Source organism: Lepidochelys kempii, chromosome 10 (genome assembly GCF_965140285.1).
Source record: "Lepidochelys kempii isolate rLepKem1 chromosome 10, rLepKem1.hap1, whole genome shotgun sequence".
In the NCBI taxonomy this organism is placed as follows: domain Eukaryota; kingdom Metazoa; phylum Chordata; order Testudines; family Cheloniidae; genus Lepidochelys; species Lepidochelys kempii.
Genome location: NC_136389.1, coordinates 34,379,502 through 34,397,823, shown reverse-complemented (window position 1 = coordinate 34,397,823; position 18,322 = coordinate 34,379,502). Strand labels below are relative to the sequence as shown.

General features: G+C 47.2%; 1 protein-coding gene across 4 annotated transcripts in view; it reads right to left on the bottom strand.

Annotated features, from left to right (window-relative positions):
- NLRC3 (NLR family CARD domain containing 3) overlaps positions 1-18,322 on the bottom strand; it is a 73,614-nt gene that overhangs the window by 41,024 nt on the left and 14,268 nt on the right. The window contains exons 2-3 of one of the 4 annotated variants that reach the window (XM_073362807.2): positions 6,722-6,918; positions 4,458-4,718 (exon numbers count right to left, since the gene is read on the bottom strand). In XM_073362807.2, the coding sequence (XP_073218908.1) occupies positions 4,458-4,641 (184 nt within the window). In that variant the 5' untranslated portion in view covers positions 4,642-4,718; positions 6,722-6,918. Of the gene's footprint in view, positions 1-2,028; positions 2,318-4,457; positions 4,719-6,721; positions 7,172-18,322 lie in introns of those variants that run through there. The other 3 variants (XM_073362805.2, XM_073362806.2, XM_073362808.2) reach the window with 3 other exon arrangements.

The following is an 18,322-nucleotide window of genomic DNA, read 5'->3' as shown; positions in this document are numbered from 1 at the left end:
GGCTGCGTGATGCTGACACATGGAAACAAAACAGAATGAGACTTTAACTTGTGACCCCTTCACCATCATGTTATTGAGTGCTTTTCTGTGCAATTACTATCCAGACAGTAGAGCCCTGATTGAATTATTCAAACTTTCTCACTTGAAGCAGCGTTTCAATGTCTAGGTGGCAAATTATTAAGCAACCTTATTTACACTGAACTGCTGCCTGAGGCAGAGAAATGAGAAGACAGACAAATTGGGTGTGTGGCTAGGAGGCTTTGATCAGCTCCCACAGGAGAGACAGAGCTAGGTGGCTGCTCCTGAACAGTCCTGGGGTACAGCTCCGCATGCACAAAACCTCAGTCCTAGATTCATTCCCCACACTATGCTGGGGAGCTTTTGGAAGCCGCTTCGCTGTGTCCAGGCGCTGTCACTGCCAGATCCCTGAGCACTAGGTTGTTGTGGTTAGCTGCAGCCCTATATTGAGGGCAGTGCATCCTTTCATTGTACAGTATTTGTAATACACAATATGACCCAAGACATTTTCTAAGGGCATGGCAATGCGCACTCAGCCCCAGCCCTGTCTTGGGGCCGTGTGGAGCTGCACCACCCCAGGTGGGGCTCCTAAACCAGACATAATCCCTCCTGTAGCTCCCAGCACACAGGTAGAACAGGCCTGCTCCTGAAGGAGCTGCAGCATGCTCATCCTGTGCATCTAGACAGCTCTGCGGCCTGGAACAGGGTCCAGGTCCTGGCATGGCCTCCTCCTCATCCCCAACTCCATCCATGGGTCATAGCACACCTGGGGGCAGTAGGAGAGAGCAATCCTTTCCCATGGGGGAGTGTAGGGGCTGAGCTTAGCCACCGTCCTGGGAGTGCAGAGATACTCCCTGCAGCCTCCCCAGTCCCACAGACCCATAACACACATATGGACAGACAGATCAAGCGGACCGCAGCCTGGCAGCCTTGCCTCCCATGGTGAGGAATTACCAAGCTGGGGCATGTACACTCCAGTCTCTCCCCCTGCTCTCCAGAAACAAACATTTCAGCAACAACATTTCACCCAAGTTCTTTTTCCTTATTCTATTTTCTAACCCGTTCCCAGTCAAACAAGATGACCCCTCTCCCTCAAAGCCAGTTAAATAATTGGCTTTTAACTGGCAATGCTGCCAGCCCCACTTGGGACCCGAGTCGAGCTGACTCACTGAGCTCTCTCTGTCTCCTACATCTCTATCAGCGATGACTGCTGCTTCTCTTGATGCTGCTTGAGGCAGCAGAGGGTAATAACTTGTTCTGTGTAGCCACGCTGGCTCTAAGATGCGGAAGCTTGTTTTTCCAGTAAAACGGGCAGCTATGGTGTACCTTCCTGTAGCCCCGTCCAGGATCCAGATGTGCTTTACAACTTAACAAGCAAAACTATTGAGATCACCCTGCCATCCGCTGAAATGCAGCTACCTCTTGAGTACAACACAGCCACAATTCACATATGAACAGGAAAAGGGGGTAAACGGTGAGGTGGCAAAATTTGCAGATGACACAAAACTACTCAAGAGAGTTAAGTCCCAAGCTGACTGTGAAGAGTTACAAAGGGATCTCACAATACTGAGTGACTGGGCAACTAAATGGCAGATGAAATTCAATGTTGACAAATGCAAAGTAATGCACACTGGACAACATAATCCCAACTAGACATACAAAATGATAGGGCCCAAGTTAGCTGTTACCACTCAAGAAAGAGATCTTGGAGTCATTGTGGATAGTTCTCTGAAAACATCCACTCAATGTGCAGCAGCAGTCAAAAAAGCAAACAGAATGTTGGAAACCATTAAGGAAGGGATAGATAATAAGACAGAAGATATCCTATTGCCTCTATATAAATCCATGGTACACCCACATCTTGAATACTGTGTGCAGATCTGGTTGCCCCATCTCAAAAAAGGTCTATTGGAACTGGAAAAGGTATAGAATGGGCAGGAGTGGTGTCCCTCGCCTCTGTTTGCCAGAAGCTGGGAATGGGCGACTGGGGATGGATCACTTGATGATTACCTGTTCTGTTCATTCCCTCTGAAGCACTTGGCATTGGCAACTGTCGGCAGACAGGATACTGGGCTAGATGGACCTTTGGCCTGACCCAGTATGGCCCTTCTTATGTTCTAAGCCACCACCGAAGAGCGCACAGCAGCATCACTTAGCAGTGACAGTTGGAAGTGAAGAAGATCCACCTGCAAATGCAGTGGTAGGCAGAGTGTAGTGGAACTGCACAGGTTGGAATCTGCTGCCAGGACATGCAGGAAGCAGATATGCTACATGAGGTGCCATCTCGTAGAGCTGTAACCCGCTCAGTGACTGTCTCCAATGTACGCCTCGTCACCAGGGAACACTAAGCCCCCATCACTAATCTTCCACTGACATTGTGGCGATGGCAGGACCACTATCAGAAGAAAGCGGCTGCAGGCGACAGATAAGCAGGTCTGGTCCTAATCAACAATGATCCTCTTTTCATGCAAATGTCCCTAGCCACTCACAAGGGTGAGAAATACAGAAAACACAGTCATTCCTCAGGGCAGGGCAGAGAAAGGAAGGGTCTCCCCTTGCAGTGGGGCCCACAATTTTGGGTCCTGATTCCGCAGGTTGTTCCACCTACTCCTCAACACACTATAGCCCCTGTCTTGGCTCTGCCATGCCAGCGGTGGGGAGGGTGGGTCAGAGAGCAGTGGCCCGTAGGGGGATGTGCCTAGAGTTGGTGTGCGTGTTTTTCTCAGGAGGTTCAAGTTACCTGCACACAAGCTTGAGTCAGGACAAAGCAGCCCGTACCCCAAACCAGGAGCAATGTATGAAACATTCCATTTGCGAGTACCTGGAGGATGAAGGGGTGATCACTAGCAGCCAGCATGGATTTACCACAAACAAATCCTGCCATACCAGCCCAATTTCTTCCTTTGACAGGGTAACTGGTTTGGTGGATGGGGGAATGTGGTGGACATAGTATATCTGGACTTCAGCAAGGCTTCTGCCATAGTCCCACATGATGTTCTCATAAGTAAGGTGGAGAAATGCAGGCTCAACTGAACTACCATTAAATGGATACAAAACTGGTTAAACAACAGCAAACAAAGAGTAACTATTCATGGACTGATGTCAGACTGGAGGGAGGTCTCATGTGGGGTTCCACAGGGATCTGTTCTGGTCTGGTGTTATTTAACATCTTATTAATGATCTAGATGTAGGAATAGAGAGCAGACTGATCAAGTTTGCAGATGACACAAGGCTGGGGAGGTTGCTAACACTTTGGAGGCTGGAGCTAAAATTCAGAGGGATGTTGTTAAGCTGGAGAATAGACAACAAAATGAAATTCAACAAAGACAAGTGTAAGGTGCTGCACTTAAGGGAGAAAAACCAAATGCACAAATACAGAATGGGGGATAACTAGCTTGGCAGCAGCACTGCTGAGAAGGATCTGGGAGTTGTGGTGGATCCCAACCCCAACATGAGTCAGCAATGCAATGCTGTTGCAGAAAAAGCAAATGCAATTTTAGGTTGGATTAACAGAGGCACAGCATGCAAGTCACAGAAGGTGATAGTACCACTCTACTCGGGGCTGATTGGGTCTCAGCTGGAGTACTATATCCAATTTTGGTCACCAGTGTATAGAAAGGATGTGGTGAAACTGAAAAGGATCCAGAGGTGAGTGACAAAGATGATCAAAGGTGTGGAACATAAGGCAAAGGCTGAAAGAACTGGGGATGTTTAGTTTGGAAAAGAGGAGATTAAGGGGGGAACATGATAGCGGTCTTCAAATACTTGAAAGGCTGCCATAAAGAAAGATGGAGAAAAGTTGTTCTCTCTTGCCACAGAGGGCAGGACAAAAGGCAATGGGTTCAAACTACAGCACAGCTGATCTAGACTGAATCTCAGGAAAAACTTCCTAACTCTAAAAACAGCAGGACAATGGAACAGACTGCCTGGGGAGGTTGTAGAAGCTGCTTCACTGGAGGTTTTCCAAAGGAGGCTGGACAGCCACCTGTCTGGGATGGGTTAGACACAACAAATCCTGCATCTTGGCAGGGGGTTAGACTAGCTGACCCTTGTGGTCCCTTCTCACCCTATGGTTCTAGGATTCTATGACTTCAGTATCTCAGCCAGAAGTTAGGGATCTATTACAGGAGTGGGTGGGTTAGGTTCTGTGGCCTGCAACACAGGAGGTCAGACTAGATGATCATGATGGTCCCTTCTGACCTTAGAGTCTATGAGTGTCTCAGTGATAGTGTCCTTAGTTGGCTCTCTTAATCAACAGGGGTCAGAACCGGAGGTCCTTTTTTGTCCTTACTCAGGCAAAGTTCCCCAGGGTACACCTGGGTCTGAATGCTACAGGTACACACTTGCTAGCAGACAATACCAACGTGTGTGCACACACACACAGAGACTTTTATGACACACATGGACACAGACAGAAGACAACGAACAGCATCTCCTACCATAGACGGTGATGTGTAGATAGAGCTGGGAGTTGGTTGTCTCTATGTAAGTCTGCAGGGACTGAGAGGCATAGCTGCCCTTCCCAGCCAGAAGATCCATGACCGCCTTCACCTGCTCCGACAGGGAGCTCACCTCCTGCACCTGGCCTGCCTCCTCAGCGCTGAGGAGATCCAGCTTCCTCATGTAGCAGATGATGTCTTCCAGGAACTGCGACGAGATGGACCTCACCAGCTGCTTCCGATAGCGGTTGATCCAAACCCCTGTGAGGAAGAGAAGGTGGGTGATGAGTGTGAGGAGTCACTGACAGTATCTGGATCTTCTATGTGCTGAGGATCCATTGCTCAGAGGTGACAGGAGATGGAAGGGTGATAGGCAGGTTTCTTGGAGATCACATGGCTGTGGCAAGGCGCTGCTTGGACAAGGCGGTCTCTGTACAGACTCTGCACCATAATGAACAGAACATGCTGCCCAGAAACGAAATACATAGGGAGATAAAACTGAAGCTGACTAGGTCTGTCCAAACAAGACACTAGGCTGAAGCCATTGAGCGCCAGTGAGAGAATCCCAAACTAAGTCCAGCACCAGCTGAGCTAATAAGTTTCTGCTCTATTATTTCTGCTTCATTCATTAGAAGAAATATTCCAAATACACATGCACTGATGACAATCAAACCTCTTTCTGAAAGGGAGAAAGGTTTAGTGGACAATCTTGAGAAATACAGATGCTGCCCAACAGGGCTATGCAAATCAGTTTCAGTCAACGTGAGCTTTCACCAAAAACTCACATCAAACTCAAACGATTTCTGGGAATTTCTGCATAGCCTGGATTGGGCCAAAAGCCAAAATACTGGTGCTTAATTTGTGCCAGGGCTGAGCCCCAGCGCCTCTAGGCTTGACAGTTCATAGCCCCGGCACCTCTGGGCTTGCTGTGTCAGTTAGGAAAGTAAAAAAATTGCTTGAGCCCCGGCACCTCTTTCATTACAAAGTAAGTACTGCAAAATACCATAAGAAAGATCATTCTGGGAATATTTCATCCCTAGTGAAAAAGTGAAGCACCAGAAATCGTACCAGAAAGTCTTATCTTCTTGGGATTTTCACCTCCATTTAAAAACTCGGATCAACTTGAGATATGCCTCCCAGTCTGAATGACACCTCCATAAACGTGGAGGTTGTCCTTCCTTGCTTTATAATTCCTATGGCTGTTGTAAAGACAAGGAGGGTGAGACAATATCTTTTATTGGACCGACTTCTGTTGGTGAGAGAGACCATTCGAGTTACACCAAGCTCTTCTTCATGTCTGGGAAAGGTACGACATTGCAAACACGGCTGTTGTCACATTTCTGATTGGTTAAGCTGGACAGTCACATGTATTCACCTCTCTGGCCACATTCTGAACATCTCCTTCTAATTTAAACTGGACTTGGTGTTAGGGAACACGGGGCTCGTTTGAGTATTTGGTTACGTTAGGAGAGAAAATGACACCTAAGCTAAGTCCCTCAGGAACCAGCCTATTAGAAAGGGGCTCTGCAGGTGCCAGCTTCAATATCAGAAGATTTTATAGAAACATCCTTGTGTCCTTTTGTGGTCATTAATCTCCACCCCCCTTCCTATGCACTGCATGATACAGTGCAGGCCAGCTATACTGAATGGAACAAAGGCTGTGAGAGAATGTATCCCATATATCCCAGCACAATACTGGTAACTCTGGTCCAGTCTTTGAGGAGTTAAAAATCGTGTGGCTCACTTTTCAAAAGACAAGCTAGGAAGGATTCGTCTGCACTTAAAACACTACAGTGGCACAGCTGTGCTTCAGTGTAGACACTACTTACACCGATGAGAAGGGGTCTCCAGTCACTGTAGTTAATCCACCTCCCTGAGAGGAGGTAGCTAGGTCAACAGAGGAATTCTGCCATCAACCTAGCACCGTCTACTTGGGGACTTCGGTCGGCTTAACACCACCACCACTCAGCGATGTGGATTTTTCACACCCTGACCAACATAGTTAAACCAACCTAATTTTCTAGTGTAGACCAGGCTGGAGACCCTTCCCCTCGCTGCCTCGTCTTTTCCTCTTGCTGTATGGAACACAAACAGGTCATCATTGAAAATGGCCCCTTCACACCAAGGAAATCTCGTCAGAGAAAGCTCCCCACCTTTTCCCAGGAGTCAGAAAGCAAGGTTAGCTTTTGGTGGCAGCTGCCACCAGAGACAACCCGAAGATGAACTACCGCTGAGCGAGAGCCCTAATCATTATGCACACTCACATTTCACGCCCCTGCTCACCTTCCATCAGGGGGTTCCGGTGGCATTAGAAGCCTTCTTTGCGATAGCAGTGTGACGACTGGCAGACAGACCCCACTGCCTTCCCATTGACTCTGCCCGTTGTCCTCTCAGACCAGGGCCCCAGTGAGGGCACACCATTCACGGCTCATTCTGCAACCATTAGCCTTTTTCCATGTTTCTGAGGGAGGGAGAAGAAAAGCATCAGTAGCAGGGGGGAGCCAGCACCACTCAAACCCTGACCCACAGGTACATTTCCTTGCAGCCTGTTGGGAAACCATGAGGGGAGGAACCTTTAAAGACCCTGGTGACATGAGCCACTTCCGGCTGAGACAAGTTTGTGCAGCTACCAGGAGAATGTCCTGCACTAGAGCCAGTGAGGCTGCTGACTGAAAGTGCCGTACTCTACTGAAAGCTTATAATAGAAGCCCTTCCCAGAGCGACTGCCGGAGACTGAGCAGGCTGCAAGCCACTGAGATTCTCACTCACAGTCATGCCACAGCTTGGGGCCCCAGTCCCAGTCCCATGCTTGGATGCTGCTGCCCAGATCCATGATGCTAACACCTAGGGTGACCAGATGTCCCGATTTTATAGGGACAGTCCCGATTGTTGGGTCTTTTTCTTATATAGGCTCCTATTACCCTCCACCCCCTGTCAATGTTCCCTCTAATTTTTGACAGGCCGTGTGTGCAAAAGATTTCTTCTGTGCAAATTTTTGTGCTTCTGTGCAAATCTTTGTGCGTGCGGTGTTTTGCCGTGTGCGTGCGCACACATGCACAGCTTAGAGGCAACAGTGCCCCCGTCCCAATTTTTCACACTGGCTGTCTGGTCATCCTACTATCACCTGATCCCCACAATAGTAAGAACTAAATATCAATCTGTCCATGCGCCACTAGGATCAATGCTCCCTGTGTTATGGAGCTGGCATCCTGAAACATTACGCCAGGATGCTAGTACATCACGGTCTGAATGCACAGACTGGCTATGTCAGCTTTCAGTCCCTATGCCATAGCATCAGTTCCAAGAGCACTCTGCCAACACCTTTCTTGGCTAGACCTTGTGCAAGGATGCCAGTTCTCAATGCATTCTGCAACGTGCCCCCTAAGTGTCTGAGTGAAAATCTAAGCCTAGCCCCCTAGGGACTGCTGGGTGGGGATTTGAATCTGGTTTGGAAAGGAAGATGCAAAGCCAAAAAAATAAAACACACCGTTGCAAGGGGCCTCGTTCAGGTTTGAGCAGGTCTAATCAGAGCCTAGAACCTCTGCCCCAGCTTTGTTAATTAGCAGCAATTTCAGAGCTCTGTACTTGCTCTGTTCTCAACTACACAAATGAATCATGCTCCAAGTATGCTAACGAGCACCCACCTACTCCTTCTCATTTCTGTGCTACAGTATCACCCCCTAATTGCTTTGCTTTGTGAAAATAACCACTGGATTCAGTAACTTCCTGTGCCGCGAGCAGTGGGAGGGAAGGATTGCTTAGAAGAGGAAAATGTCTGGTTTGAGAAGCCAAAGAAAACCAGGCCCCTTTTGATCCATGTGTGGAGGGGGTCTCTGCGCATGCATCTCCCCATCCCCAGGTGGAAACTGGTGCAGGGGGGGTCAGCTGCCTTCAGAGCTATGTTCTCCTGTCTGCTGGGCTTGCATGCAGGCAGGCTGGGAGCAGAGGTGTTCCAACCAAAGACTACATTGCATTTGCACACATCCTCCTCCTTAGCGGGGTTCCTGGAGGCAGGCAGACCCAAGGGAGTCCTTTGCAGAGCAGTTCCAAATGGCACAGCCTTGCCAAGGAGCAGGGCTAAATCTTCCTCTCTTCTGGTGGGTGGCAAACCCAACCCTTCCTATGGAGGCATGCAAAAGAAACTCTGTGAAGGGAAGTTGTGGAGGGTCATGGTCCCATGTGGCTAAGATTTGGCCCTTTGTGAGGCTCGCTTTGCAGACATTGCTACTAGTTCTTGTGCCAGGGGCTGAGAGACAGGGTTGTTCCACCAGGAACAGCAGAGGGTTCAGCCTCCCAAACTAGTGCCCACTTTCCCCGCCACCGCCCGCCCGCCCCCACCCAGGAGCTGTGCAGATGTTGGGAAATCTGCAGAGTCCAGGGACACCCATCCAAAAGCCTTGTCCCTGTACAATGGCTCCCAGTCCCTCTCTGTGCCCTGGGGCCTTCATCTGCATGCTGGAATGGTCTCTCCTGTGGGCTTTGGCCCCAGAGCATCTCCACAGGGTCACAGGTGCAGCAAATTCCCTTGAGGTTGGCAAGGGGACAATGCCTCCTCCAGAGACACCCCTGAGCACATACCATCCTGCACCTCAGAGAGCCACCGCGAAGGGGCTTCCATTGAGCCAGGAGAAGGGGTGAGAGGTTCTTCTGGAGGTGCTGCCTTGGGGTTGGGATTAACTGGATCCCCGTTCCCTCTGCACATGGAAGGGAAAGGTACAATATCGCACAACAACAACATTAAATAAGCACTGTACGTAGGGAGCGTCCCCACCCCATTGCTTGGAGCACGGCACAACAGAACAAACACAAACACAGTCAAACGCCAGTGCTGGGAGGAGTGCTGCAGTGAGCACCCCGGCCCGGCTTCTCTGCTCAACCCGGGTCAGGGAAGCACAGAGCTCAGTTACTCACCCGAACCAAACAAAAAACAAGTTGAAATCAGCAAGAAATGTTTCCATTTTATCAACACGCAAGCTTTCAACCAACCCCGCTGTGACAGGGTCCCACTGCGCCCACTCTTTATGTGCAGCCTCTCAGAGACCTTCCCTGCCATTTGTTTGCAGGGCTTCACTTGCCTGCCTTTCACACACGAGTGCCATCAGAGCACTCCTTTTTGTCAGGCCCTGTTAGCCTTTTCTTATCTCTCTCTTTCCTGCATCCTCGCCCTCCCCCACACTTCCTTCCTGTGCTCTTTTATCCAGGCTTGGTGTTACTGAGCTCATTAGCTACTCACACCCCAATCTGATCCCATAATCAGGCCCTCCCCGGGGGGACTCATGGGTTAAACAGTGACCAGAGTGCTGTGTCAGTGGCTGATTCCCAGCACTCTGTCACCACCACCCCTCCTCCCACCCCCACACAAGTCAGAATTTTGTTTCACAGGAGATTTGGAACATTTTTGGTTTTGTTCCAATTTTGAACAAAAAATGGGTTGAAATCACAGACTTTTCCTTGAAACAGAAAATCAAATTCCCCCCAGCTCTCCTCTCGCCCTTTTGATCTATTGTGGTTCTCTCCGTTTGGGGGTTTACAGTGGTTTGAATTTGGCCCCATGCTTCGGACATGTTCTGAGGGTATGCACCATCGCCTCTTCAAGGAGTTTTATTGGTGGCCTAAGAGCTAATCATTTTTTTCTCAGTGGCTGCTGAGTTGTCTCATCTCATATTTCTTTTTGTCCTCGAGTCATTGACTTCTGCAGTTAGGATACATGATCAAATTAAGGACAGTCCAGTGAGTCAGCCATTCTCAGGCTAAATCATCACTCCTTGTGGCTGTCCTGTTAGATCTAACCAGGCTGCAAAGTTCAATTCAATCTTTGCTTGAAGTAATCACTGGGTTTTCCTTCTTCTCTGGGTAGACGCTAACCAGGCTACAATCAGAAGCTCTTCTGCTGCATGCAATGCTCTTGCCTCATCTCTCTTTATCTGAATGGATTGAGTCCGGCCACTGATTGTGGATGACTGACTGATATCACAGATTATTTACCCACATACCAGGCTGCAATTTCCCAGACAGGGTGCTACTCTAAAAATGTAATATTCTCTCTGTGAAAACTATCAGCCTCACATTAGCAGAAGTAAATGAATTTCACCTGGAGGGGTGGGAGGGAATAAACAACATCAGACATTTTTTCTAATACCACTACAGCCCTGGGCTATTCTGTTGGATGTTGGGATATTCTAGGGTTGCAGTAAGGTAAATTGTTCCACTGGTTAATTACTCTCACTGTTAAAAATGTACACCTTATTTCCTGTCTGAATTTGTCTAGCTTCAACTTCCCGCCATTGGATCATGTTAGACCTTTCTCTGAAAGATCCAAGAGCCCATTATTAAATATTTGTTCCCCATGTAGTTGCGTATAGACTGTGATCAAGTCACCCCTGAACCTTCTCTTTATTAAGCTAACTACATTGAGCTCCTTGAGTCTATCTCTAGAAGGCAGCTTTTCTAATCCTTTAATCTTCTCATGGCTCTTCTCTGAACCTTCTCTGAATTATGAACATCCTTCTTGAATTGTGGACACCAGAACTGGACACAAGTTTCCAGCAGTGGTCAGACCAGCGCCAAACTCAGAGGTGAAATAACCTCTCTCCTCGTACTTAAGATTCCCATTTATGCATCCCAGGATCATAGTAGCCCTTTTGGCCACAGCATCTTACTGGGAGCTGATTATCCACCACGACCCCCAGATCTGTTTCAGAGTCACTGCTTCCCAGGATAGTCCCCCATCCTGTAATTGCGGCCTGCATTCTTTGTTCCTAGATGTATACACTGACATTTAGTCATATTAAAATGAATATTGTTTTCTTGTGTCCAGTTTACCAAGTGATCCAGATTGCTCCGTAGTGATGACCTGTCCCCTTCATTATTTACCATTCTCCCCATTTTTGTGTCATCTGGAAACTTTGGGTGATGATTTTATGTTTTCTTCCAGGTCATTAATAAAAAACGTTAACTAATGTAGGGCCAAGAACCAATCCCTGCAGGTCCTCAATAGAAACATGCATTCAATGATGATTCCCCATTTACAGTTACATTTGGACACCTATCAGTTAGCCATCTTTTAATCCATTTAACCTGTAACAATTTTATATCTTTCTAATCTTTTAATCAAATGTAATTTGGTAATGAGTCAAACGTCTTACAGAAGTCTAAGTATATTACATCAACACTATTACCATTATCAATTAAACTTATAATCTCATCAAAAAGGCATCATGTTAGTTTCACAAGAGCTGTTTTCCATAAACCCATGTTGATTGACATTAATTATATTACCAGCTTTTAGTCCTTGTTAACTGATTCCTGTATCAGCCACTCCATTATCTACCCCAGGATTGATGTCAGACTGACAGGGCTGTAATTCCCAGGTCATCCCATTTACCCTTTTTAAATACCAGCACAACATTAGCTTTCTTCCAGTTCTCTGGAACATCCCCATGTTTCCAAGAAAACCAGCATTAATGGCCCAACAAGCTCAGCCAGCTCTTTTAAAATTCTTGGATGCAAGTTACCTGGACCTCCTGATTTTAAAATGTCTAACTTCAACAGCTGCTGTTTAACATCCTCTTGAGATATCAGAGGAATGGAAAGAGTGTTGTCATATGATATGACATCATCTGTTTTTCCCAAATACAGAACAGAAATATTTGTTGAACACTTCTGTCTTTTCTTCATTGTTATTGATAATTTTACCATTTTCATCTAGTAATGGACCAATTCCATTGTTAGGATTTTTTTGGTCCTGATATGCTTTTTTTAAAAACCTCCTTTTATTGTCTTTAACTCTGCTGGCCATGGTTTTCTCTTTGTGTCACTTTGCTTCCCTTATAAATTTTCTACAATATCTAATATCTGATTTATATTCATTACTATCAATTTCCCCTTTCTTTATCTGTTATATATTATTATTTTTATTTTTCATAGCTGTCTTCACTTCCCCTCTAAACCAGGTCATTTTTTTATCCAGTACAGCCTTCTTCCTTGTGGAACTGTGCCTTTTGAGGCATCTAATAAGGTGTTCTTAAACAATTCCCATTTATCATTCACATTTTTCTGATTAAATTCTTCCTCCCAGCTGTTCTGGCTCATAGCTGTTTTCATGTTTGTGAAAATGGCCCTTTTAAAACACCATGTACATCACTGGTCTGGACTTCATTCTGTTCACACATTATAAATGTGATCAAGTCATGATCACTTGTACCTAAGTGGCAGTTCCCTGCTGAGGGGAACAAGAGGAAAGCAAAAGGTCCTTGCACAGTCTTCCCCGACATTGTCACCCAACCAGGACTGACCACTTTGGAGTCCTCTGATTTCCCCATTAATCCACTTTTAGGTTTGGGCACGGTATGGAGATTGCTCTGGTTTTATTGGGCGATGATCATTAAGCCATGATCATTAAGCACTTTACTAAGGCAAGGAAGTGCCCAGGCAGAGCACACAAGGTTAAGTAAGAGGTTAAGGTGAGTCGATGACGGAGTTGGGAAGAGAACCCAGATTTCCAGAGATCACAGTGCATTGCCAGAGCAAGCTGTTAGAGCCAGGAAAGTGTAGTCCCAAAGTATTCATGAATACTTCTATGAATGAATTCATCCAACTACAATCTACCAGTTTGCTTTCTTGGTATTTGCAGGTGGCGTTAGTTATTAAGCCAACATCAGCTCCATTGGGATGTGCAGTCTACACTATGTTCTGTTATTCTCTTCATGTCACAGAAGACAGGAACAGCTAGACAAGACAGAGGCAGCTCTTAACTAAGTTGCTTCCTCTATGGATGCATTCCTTCGGATGCCTACTGGAATTGAGCAGGAATTGTGTGAAAAATTCCAATTTTTGTTGTTGTTGTTCCATAATGGAAGAAAAAAATCTTGGAATTTTTCACTGAATGGCTGCGTGACTCCCCAGCTGCCTGGCCAGCAACCTGGCCATCTATCTTCCAGGAGCGCAGCCCAGGCAGAGAACCAGCTGCCCAGCTCCCTGGAAAGTCAGCAGCTCTGGAGAGCCCCGGGTCTGGGAAAAGTTTTCCTGGTGGGCTGCTCTGGAGCTAGGGACCTTGGGAGCCGAGGCTCTGAGGATCTGGGCAGGCAAACTGGGATTTGACATTACATTTTGACAAGTCCACCCTTTCCAACGATAAAGTGTTCCCTCCGAAAATTCCCACTGACTTAAATCCAATCCCTGAACAGAGCTTTGACTCTACGTCACAATTAAATAAATACCAATTAACAGAGTGTCATTAATGAGTCGATTTGAACATTCCTAGTTATCAAAGTTAAACCTCACTTACAGGGCTACTTTGGCATTCCAGTGCTTCAGTTGCAAGACTGGCCCCATCCACGATACTGGATCCAAAAACCATCCATGACAATACATACTCATGGGCACACATCCACGGATGCAAATATCCATGCACCTTTTTCCCTTTGGGAGTAACAAATTCAGATCCAGTTCACAATCCAGGCATCAGGACTTGGATCAGAACATCCTGACCTGAAGGAAATGCAGATTTGGATCCAATTCCAGATCCAAACTTTGCCACTGGAGCTCATTTCCACTTAAATTATGTAAATGTGTCAGCCTGGTCATAAAAGAAACACTTTGGGAGCGTCTAAACATGAGGAATAGTTCCGGTGCAGTTTGGTGCTAGAGCAGACATGTAATTGTCCTGTAATACTCCAGCTCTCATTTTTGTACCTCAGTGATCCTCCCCAGAAAGGACTCATTTTTCTTTCTTACTGAGTGGTTGATGGCATGTGATGCACGGCCTGAAGGCTCTTCCTGCACCCAGACCTCAGCATCCGTGCAGCATGCAATTGTTCGTGCAGGCCACCCACCCAAGAACTGAAAAAAGACGCACAGTCAACCCAGCACTTGGAGCGGCACAGAGCATTTATTGGTCTATGGCAGGGGTGGCTAAACTGTGGCTTGTGAGCCACATGTGGCTCTTTTACCATTAAAGTGCAGCTTGCAGAGCCCCCCAAGCCTCCCTCATTCTCCACCTACCAGACTGGGGAGGGTGGGGGAGCTTGGGACCTCTGCCTTGCAGTGGGGTGGTGCAGTAGGGGCTTCTGCCCAGCGGGAATGGGGATCTTGGGGCTTCAGCCCCGCAGGTCGCACCTGCCAGGGCTCATCAGTGCTGTAGCCCCGAGTCCCGTCAGGTGCCTCCCGCAGGGTCCAGCATGCCCTGTTCTGTTTTGAACTTTGAACTATATGTTGCCAAGGTGATCAGAAAAGACAAACCATTATTTTCTCTCTCTTCTGAGTCAGGAGTTCCTGCAAATACCACAGACACAGAACGGTATTGCTCAGCTCCAAAACCAAATACAATGGGTAGATTATCAAACAGCCCGGGCACGCAACTGCACTGTTATCGTAATTGCACACTTAAACTGGGCAGCTGTATGCGCCAATAGCTAATTAGACGAATTTGTACAAATCATAAGCTATTGAGCATGCACAGTAATTATGTGCTTAATTTCAGTGCACAGTTGGATGCTTCCAATGTCTGGAAATCTGGCCTGCTTTCCTGTTTTCGAGTTAATGTTTGTCTACTTAAAGCTACACAATGTAGATTTTTATAAAGCCAAATATAAGTCAGAAGCCACAAGACAGGAAAGAAATAGCCACTGAAATGTAGTTTCTCCCCCAGAAGCACATGGGAATAATCCCACCAACCCTCCAAGCCTGCTTGTAACTTGGGTTTGGGGTGCCTGTGTCACTCATTGCGACAAGCTTCTCCAAAGCCCCCGGTTAGGAGCACTTCACTGCGGCACCTCCAGGAGCACAGTATCCTTTTTCACCATCCTGAGGCATTGGTTCAATACAAGGGTGTAGCCATGGTTGAGCGTGAGTGGGCCGTGGCCCACCCAATCAGCACCCAAGCCTACTCAAATCAGAGCCTCTGTGTATGCCAAGTTTAAGTCAATTTATTAATGTGCAAAAGAAATTGTTGGGGACACTGGGGCATGACCACTAGGTAACTCGAGGGGATGGAAGACCACGAGTGTCAATGAAGCCCCCTCGCACTAGGCCCAGGTGTCCGTGCCCCCCCCCCGCCTGGAGGCACTCGCAGCAGCTCTGCGTACTAGGCCCAAGTGTCCTTGGCTCCCCCCGCCTGGAGGCACACACAGCAGTTATGCTGAGAATCTGCAACCGTATGTTGCAGAGTCAGACTGCCTGAAACTAAGCAAGGCCAAACAGGGGAGATATGGAAGAACAATGCTGAATAAAGCAGCTTTATGTATAGTTTAACAAATGATACAGAGAACCAGGGAACTAGCTGGGAACTGGATTGGCTGGCTATATGGATACTTGGGGCAGCTTGCTATTGGATAAGTATGCTGGGAAAAAGGATGTATAAAAGCCTGTGTAACTTCCTGCTCTGGGTACAGGATTTGAGATTCAAATCTCCCTGTACCTATTTGAAACTTCAAATAAACTTTTCTGCTTCTCCACCCCGTTGTGATAATTGGGTGTAGCACACCGGGTAACGAACCAACTCAAGCTGTTGTTCAGCCTCTCGGCACTGGGTGCTGGCAACAAAATGATTTGCTGTGGGGTCAGACCTGTAGTCAGTGCCTGCCCACCGTTAAGTTGAGGCCCAGCACATGTCCATTCCTAGTTATGCCACTGGTTCAACAGCTGCTCAGAGGGAAGCATGAGGGCCTACAAAGCCCTAGGTTTCCCCTGACAACTCTCAGATCCAGCCTGATCTGGCCTGACCCTATTTAAGTTGTGAGATGGGATGAAATAGCAGCTGGAAGCAGTTTGGCTGGAAGCTGAAGTGGGAAGAGCTCCAGAACGTTGGGGAATCCTGGCTGCTGGTCCATCATCAAAGGCAGATGAGGACTGCTGATAATCTGCTGGTGCTCAGCACAGAATATCAGCGCTCACTACAGGATGTGAAGTTCCTGCTGAGCGTGTTGGCTCCTCCCTGCCACTGGACACACACACTGCAGCGGTGGCTGCCTTTCGACCACCCTTTGGCTGGCCAGGGAATGACGCTGTCTCTGCCCAGACGAAGACCCCACCCCTGTGACCCACACGTTAGCCTCCTCCAGAGCGCATTACTACCGCTGTTGCTGAGGACGTATGTCACTGTCCCGGGGCAGCAGAAGAGCATGCAGCAACTACTGGACAAGTCTGACCCTATGTTCAGGCCTACGAGCACGACCCTCCTCTTTGATGACTCGCTCAGCCAGTAGAGACATCTTCCCAGGACTAACCCACAATGGTGGAGACTGAAAGCAAAGTAGAAGAAAAGAAGCAGGAAGGAAAAAAACTACAAGCACCTTGACACGTACATGGGGAACAGCAGAGGCTGTGATAATATTACCGTGCAGGGCACTGTCAGCGCTATTGTATGTTGTTGTAGAGAGCTTAGAGACCACAGTGGCACGCAACTTGCATACTGTGTGCTCCGAAAAGATCTATCGGAATTGGAAGAGGTACAGAGAATGGCAACAAAGATGATTAGGCAGATGGAACAGCTTCTATACGAGGAGAGATTAACAAAAGTGGGACTGTTCAGCTTGGAAAAGAGATGACAAAGGGGGGATATGATAGAGGTCTATAAAATCATGAGTGGTGTAGAGAAAGTGAATAGAGAAGTGTTATTTACACCTTCTCATAACACAAGCACCAGGGGTCACCAATGAAATTAACAGGTAGCAGGTTTAAAACAAACAAAAGGAAGTACTTTTTTACAAAGCACACAGACAACCTGTGGAACTCATTGGTAGGGGATGTTGTGAAAGTCAAAAGTCAAAAAAAGAACTGGATAAGTTAATTGAGGACAGGTCGGCCAATGGCTATTAGCCAAGATGTGCAGGGATACAACCCCATGCTCTCGTGTCCTAAGCCTCTAACTGCCAGAAGCTGAGACTGGACGACAGGGGATGGATCATTCGATAATTGCCCTGTTCTGTTCATTCCCTTTGAAATATCTGGCATTGGCCACTGTTAGAAGACAAAAAGAAAAGCTTTCATATGAAAGCTTATGCTCAAACAAATTTGTTAGTCTCTAAGGTGCCACAAGTACTCCTTTTTTTTTTTTGCGAATACAGACTAACATGGCTGCTACTCTGAAACCTGTTCGAAGACAGGATACTGGGCTAGATGGACCATTGGTCTGATCCAGTATGGCTGTTCTTATTTTCTTAAGCAGTGATAGAAAAAGATAGAAACTTTGTTGGTACAGCATGCATTTTTCCCCTTCTATAACCAGTAACATCTGGTCGACTGGCTACTGGATAGAAGCTGATTAGGAGATGGAAAGTGTCTTAAAAACCAGGTCACAGTTAATGCAGAGTTCCAGTGGAGCCCAGAGCTGTGTCATGCATCAGGCAAAACAAGTGATGGATTTCAGGTTTTTTAATGGCCCTCCAAGCAAACTCTATCAGCTCCACCAAGGAGACATTGTTCACTTTATGTCCTGCAGCCATCCAACACTTCAAAAGGAAGACAGTGTTACGCACAAGAAGTAAGGCTAAAGATAGCGACATCATTAATCATCAGGATGTCAATGGCATCCTTCCAAGAAAGGCAGAGGCGTAACCAGGTGATAACTCAAGAGCTGTACATCTCCAGCTGCAGTTCTCCATTGGTGCCAGGAGGTCATACTCCTTAGCAACCCGCCTACCTGCATCTCATGGACTTAGGCCAGTTCCACACTAGAAAATTAGGTCAGCATAACAACGTTGCTCAGGAGTGTGAAAAATCCGCACCCCAGAGGTCAACTTAACTGCGCTGCTAAGTCCCTGTGTAGACAGTGCTAAGTCGACGGAAGAATTCTTCCATCAACCTAGCTACCACTTCTCGGGGACGTGGATTAACTACAACGATGGGAGAACCCTTCCCATCAGCAC